At 49.5% G+C, this 6,000-nt stretch overlaps 1 protein-coding gene across 1 annotated transcript in view; it reads right to left on the bottom strand.

The window, feature by feature from the left end:
- Positions 1–290: 290 nt before the first annotated feature.
- Positions 291–6,000, bottom strand: part of CTDSPL2 (CTD small phosphatase like 2) — a 28,847-nt gene continuing 23,137 nt past the window's right edge. Inside the window, exons 9-13 of the mRNA XM_054272932.1 lie at positions 5,717–5,779; positions 5,008–5,087; positions 2,774–2,900; positions 2,448–2,543; positions 291–1,425 (exon numbers count right to left, since the gene is read on the bottom strand). Coding sequence (XP_054128907.1) covers positions 1,360–1,425; positions 2,448–2,543; positions 2,774–2,900; positions 5,008–5,087; positions 5,717–5,779 — 432 coding nt within the window. The 3' untranslated portion in view covers positions 291–1,359. The remainder of the gene's footprint in view (positions 1,426–2,447; positions 2,544–2,773; positions 2,901–5,007; positions 5,088–5,716; positions 5,780–6,000) is intronic.

The following is a 6,000-nucleotide window of genomic DNA, read 5'->3' as shown; positions in this document are numbered from 1 at the left end:
AGTAAACAGGTAATATACATAAAAAATTAATTGACATACTTCTCAATTATCAGCTGTCCACCTTTAATTTCCAATACTGTACTTTCTTATCAAGCATACAAAATAGCAAACTTCTCTTTAGAAAAAGTGCCGTTCTGTGACATCTTTTACATAAAACCAGTCCGAGCCTGTGGCGTGGTAATGCAGTCGAGAGGCAACGCTTGCTAACTCGTACAAATCCTACCTTGCGTCCAAAGCCTCCGGGTACAAAACCATCCCTCCATCCCTCTGGGGGCTGCATTAGGGCCAGGGCCGGGCTGTTCCCTCCAAACCAGCGGGATGGCAGGGCAGCCCTGCCCCGAGAGGCCATTGGCAGCAGGAGTGTCACAGGAGCCCTGCCCGGGGCCTGGCACAGCTGCCCGTCCCGCCCTGCCCTGCCCCTGCCCCGGGCCGGGCACGGCAGAGGGTGAGGTATTCCTTGTCCATCGTGGTGCCACTGCCAGCTGTGCTCTGTCCGGAGGACGTGCCATCGCAATGGTTCAGGGTATTCCCAACGTTAGTCGTTCTTATCTTCGTCTTATCTAGCCAGTCTCTTGATTTTTTTTGAAAAGGTTTTCGACTACAGTAGAATATTACAGAAAGAAAATATAAATGCAGGGTTTCTTTTTTTTTTTTTTTTTCTTTCTAAATGAAACTTACGTGGGCTAAAACTAGAGAATATTTTTAAACAAATATACAGGATGCAGGCAGACAAAGCAGGGAAACGGCCAGCCAACTGTTTAATAAAAAACTAACAAAATTTGGCTATTTCCAGAAAAACTATGAAGCGCCTCAACTAAAAGGAATGCATAATGAAATTCTAATCTAATACAGGTCAAAAATGTAAAAAGGTTATAAACCTTAACAGGAAAAATAAAACAACTTTTACTGGCCATTCCTGTTGAAATGAGAATCTTAAAAGTAACAGAAAAGTGGCTACAAACCCACTTAGAGCACCGAACAGAGAGAAAATCCGAGTCCGTTTTCAATCTCTGTTGTATCATAAAATCCTGTGTTTCTACAGGTCAAACTGCTGGTGGCAGAAACAGAATTTTCTTTATAAACTGCAGATGTCCTGTACATAAAAAATTTCCTTGGAGTTGCACTAGTTCTAAAGACTTTTCTGTTCTAGCCTCCCTACTGCGGGTACTGGATTGTACTGATGGCGGCAACCTCAGGTGTAGAAAGTCTCTTTCTGTAACCCTTGATCATTGTTGGGCACCAAAGATAAGAAAAGCAAGACGGGGTACAAAAATGCAAAATTTCAACAGTAATGGCAATGTTTTGTATTAGTCCAGCAGGGTCCTGCATTTCCTCCCCTCGGCAGCGAGAGCACAGGCTTTAATCGGGGGGTAGCAAATCATGCAAGCGAAATCTGTCTCTGATGTGAGGTCGGACGTCTTCGTTCTGTGGGGGAAAGGGAAGGATTAGGAGAATGAGCACAGCCAGAAGCCCACTGCAGCAGGGCTCCTGGCCTGACACCCCTCTCTGAGCACACACACAGAAACCAGCGAGGATGCCATTGCAGAGACCCACAGGAACAGCCCCATAGCACCCACAAGGCTTCAGGAGAGATTCACTGGCCATTGCAGAGACCCACAGGAACAGCCCCATAGCACCCACAAGGCTTCAGGAGAGATTCATTGGCCATTGCAGAGACCCACAGGAACAGCCCCATAGCACCCACAAGGCTTCAGGAGAGATTCATTGGCCATTGCAGAGACCCACAGGAACAGCCCCATAGCACCCACAAGGCTTCAGGAGAGATTCACTGGCCATTGCAGAGACCCACAGGAACAGCCCCAGAGCACCCACAAGGCTTCAGGAGAGATTCATTGGCCTTTCAGGAGACCTACAGGAACAGCCCCATAGCACCCACAAGGCTTCAGGAGAGATTCATTGGCCATTGCAGAGACCCACAGGAACAGCCCCATAGCACCCACAAGGCTTCAGGAGAGATTCACTGGCCATTGCAGAGACCCACAGGAACAGCCCCATAGCACCCACCAGGCTTCAGGAGAGATTCATTGGCCATTGCAGAGACCCACAGGAACAGCCCCATAGCACCCACAAGGCTTCAGGAGAGATTCATTGGCCATTGCAGAGACCCACAGGAACAGCCCCATAGCACCCACCAGGCTTCAGGAGAGATTCACTGGCCTTTCAGGAGCAAACACACACAGCACAGCCAGCAACTATGGCATCCAAATGCTCAGAGGTTCCCAATCTCCTGATGACTGATGTCACAACCCCACAGCCCTGCATTTTCAGCACAGTCAGCAGTGACAAGCCCCCTCTCTGCTGCGTGAACACGTCCCTGGATCTTCCCCAGCCTCTAACTCAGTGACTCAGAAACCCTTAACAATAGGTGAAAATATTAAAGGAACTCACTGACAGTTCTGGGAAAAGCCAAGAAAGCAAACACTTACCAGCTCTACTAGTTTCTCCAGAAATGGAATCAACTTTAGGAGTTCATTATCATTTTTATCCATGAACCAGCTTTCTATAGGAATTCCATTGGAAAGCTGAAGTTAAAATACAAAAAAAATTCATCAGCACACAATTTATATTTAATTTATCTACAAATATGACTTGTGAAATAGCATTTGGGGGAAGAATGTTTCCCAGTTACAGATTCCTGAGTGTTTTCCCCACAGTTTGGTTTGCAGACCTCAATACCAAGCCCCAGACTTACATTTCCCTGTCCCCCTCAGGAAGTCCTGCCCCTGAGGTGTCCCCTGGCCCAGCCCCTCACCTGGTAAGCAAAGGCTTGCGGTGAATTGTCAATGATGATGGTTTTGGAGAGGTCTCTGCCCAGGATGTTCAAATCCTTGATGTAATTCCCTTGTACACACACACAATGCTCACGGAAGAGTCGATGCCTGTCGTTAAAGGAAAGTACTCATTAATGAGGCCAAAGACAGCATCCACACTGCACCAGCAACACACAGCTTTGCCAGCATTATCCAGCTTTTTTCTCTTCCCACCTCCTGTTAGAAAATTGTGCCCCTTTTCTGTTCTTTAGAGCTTTTTATTGGTAAAATGCCCAGTTCAGGTGATTTTGCACTAACCCAGTTCCGGTTAGTTCCTTTCCCATTAGGGCCAAACCACCCCATCACCTCCTTCCTTTGCCATCAGCCTGCTCCTGTGTAATTCAAGCCAGAAGGAACGGATGGATTGACTAAGTGGACTGAGACTGAAAACCCAGCAGGAATAAAACTCCCATCGCATGGCGTATCCACAGAACCATAAATTGCCAAGTAGGCAGATTTGGTGCTGCCCCACTGCAGAGCAGCCCCTCCAGGCTGCCGTATGTTTAAATGATGCTCAGGAGCTGCACAGAGTGTGCCTAATTCCATGCAGGAGCTGAGCTGCCCACGTTGCCATGGAGGGGAAGGAGCTGCTGCATTTATATACAGAGCGTGAGTCACACGTGTGGGGCCCGGCAGGCACTGGGGCTGCTGGCAGAGCTGGGCCCAGTGAGCGCAGCCCCACAGCCCCAGACAGAGCCGGGCAGCACAGGAACAGCCCTGCAGGCTCCCTGCCTGCTGCTGGAGCCACCGGCCCTGCCCTGTGCCGGGAGCACTCCCAGCCCTGCAGGTGGGTCAGGGTCTGCAGGGAGGTGTGGAGGCACCATCCTCTGGGGTGTGCCCACAGGGAGGCCTTCCCTGCCATGGAGGCACCATCCTCTGGGGTGTGCCCACAGGGAGGCACCATCCTCTGGGGTGTGCCCACAGGGAGGCCTTCCCTGCCATGGAGGCACCATCCTCTGGGTGTGCCCACAGGGAGGCCTTCCCTGCCATGGAGGCACCATCCTCAGGGTGTGCCCACAAGGAGGCACCATCCTCTGGGGTGTGCCCACAGGCAGGCCTTCCCTGCCATGGAGGCACCATCCTCTGGGGTGTGCCCACAGGGAGGCCTTCCCTGCCATGGAGGCACCATCCTCGGGCTGTGCCCACAGGGAGGCCTTCCCTGCCATGGAGGCACCATCCTCAGGGTGTGCCCACAGGGAGGCACCATCCTCTGGGGTGTGCCCACAGGGAGGCCTTCCCTGCCATGGAGGCACCATCCTCTGGGGTGTGCCCACAGGGAGGCACCATCCTCTGGGGTGTGCCCACAGGGAGGCCTTCCCTGCCATGGAGGCACCATCCTCTGGGTGTCCCCACAAGGGAGGCCTTCCCTGCCATCGAGGCACCATCCTCAGGGTGTGCCCACAGGGAGGCACCATCCTCGGGCTGTGCCCACAGGGAGGCCTTCCCTGCCATGGAGGCACCATCCTCAGGGTGTGCCCACAGGGAGGCCTTCCCTGCCATGGAGGCACCATCCTCAGGGTGTGCCCACAGGGAGGCCTTCCCTGCCATGGAGGCACCATCCTCTGGGGTGTGCCCACAGGGAGGCCTTCCCTGGGCTGGACTCCCCACACAGGGAAAGCCCTGAGCAGGAATCAGTTTGGGTGCAGCACTGCCAGGTACAGTCCCCCAGCCAGGTGACAGTGACAGAATCTCACCCCTGGAATTTCCTTCTGCCCATCCAATAAAAGCCAAACACTTCCCAACAAAGATCACTACTGAGAAATGAAAAACCAAACAGCTCCAATACAAAACCAACAGACAAATGATGTTGTGATTGAATGAGAATTAAAAGGATGCTGATTGCAAAAGCTATACAAGTCACAATTTATAATAAATAACTCAAGTTATTAAGTTTAAAAGCAATCAGGCCGTCATTTAATTTCCTTTATTTGCAGTGGGTATTCCAGAGCACAGTTTTGATCCCCAAGAGGACATTTCCCACGAGCCAGTCTAACAGAGACTGAGCAGGGACAGGTTTTGGCCTGGGGTTAAAATAGCACAAGGCACCAATTCCATCACTTCAGTCCATTTTTCTCCCTCTCCTAGCCCAGGCAAACCCCAAGGGATCACTCAGGGAGACACTGCTGTAAGTGGGCAGGCACAGGACTCATTGCTCACAACATTATTCTGGTTTTACCTGACCAGCTGCTTTTTGGGGTCCAGGATGTTCAACAACTTGTCTGCATACACCTTCTTAGAAGCAGTAAACAGAATAATCTGGGGATTGGAGGGGAAAAAAGTCACCACTGGAGGTACAAGGAAGTGGATACACTTTAAAAATGAAATTCAAAGGTGGTTGTGGGAAATGAATTTGTAGAAAAATTTTAAAGTTTGATAGAAGGTTCTTATAGTGTGTATTTGCATGTAAACTTTGGAATAAGAAATATTGACTTAGAAATGTTACGGAATAGGATAGATATTGTTGAGAGAGAAATGGAATTAGAAATAAGTTTTAAAAGGTGATTTTGTAAATAAGATCAGATATTCTGGAGGAATAGAATTATGAAAGACGTATTGTAGTAAGATTTATGAGGGGTAATTTTAGATTATTGGTTCTAAGGTATTTATAGCATGGTGTGGGCAAAGTTGATAGGTTAAAAAATGTTTATAGGGTGTTGAAACTAGGAAATAGTTGGTTTGTAGCTGTAATGGTGTGAATTATAACATTTGTATTATTTTACTTTTTATATGAGATTAAGAATAGAATAAAAGTTTTAAAAATATTTTAGTTGTTTTACTTTTGGGTTATAAAAGTGTTTGATCTGTTAAACTGGTGTTTAGTGTGGGGAAAAAGGGTCTGAGAGTTGAGAAGTGCCAAAGGGAGAGCCGGAGTGTGCCAGCCTTACCTCGTAGATCTGAGACATGCGCTCCAGGAACTCGCGGAAGAACGGCCTTAGCCGCACGTACACCTGCACAGAGAGGGGTTCAGAAACGGGGCAGCTTCCACCTTCCCCAGGGTGAGCATCACACACAGAGGGGCTTCACCAGCCTGCACCCTCCCACCCTGCCCACAGGGTCAGCATCCCAAACAAACAAACAAACAAACAAACAAGCAGCAAGGATCAGGTTCCTGTGCAGCAGCACCCCATGGATACCAATGCTCCAGCAGCTCCCAGCCTGAGCAGCTCAG

Source organism: Melozone crissalis, unplaced genomic scaffold (assembly GCF_028551555.1).
Source record: "Melozone crissalis strain CALT ecotype California unplaced genomic scaffold, PUWL_Pcris_2 ptg000014l_1, whole genome shotgun sequence".
NCBI classification, from domain to species: Eukaryota; Metazoa; Chordata; class Aves; order Passeriformes; family Passerellidae; genus Melozone; species Melozone crissalis.
The sequence above is the reverse complement of the archived record's forward strand: the minus strand, read 5'-3'. Positions and strand labels throughout refer to the sequence as shown.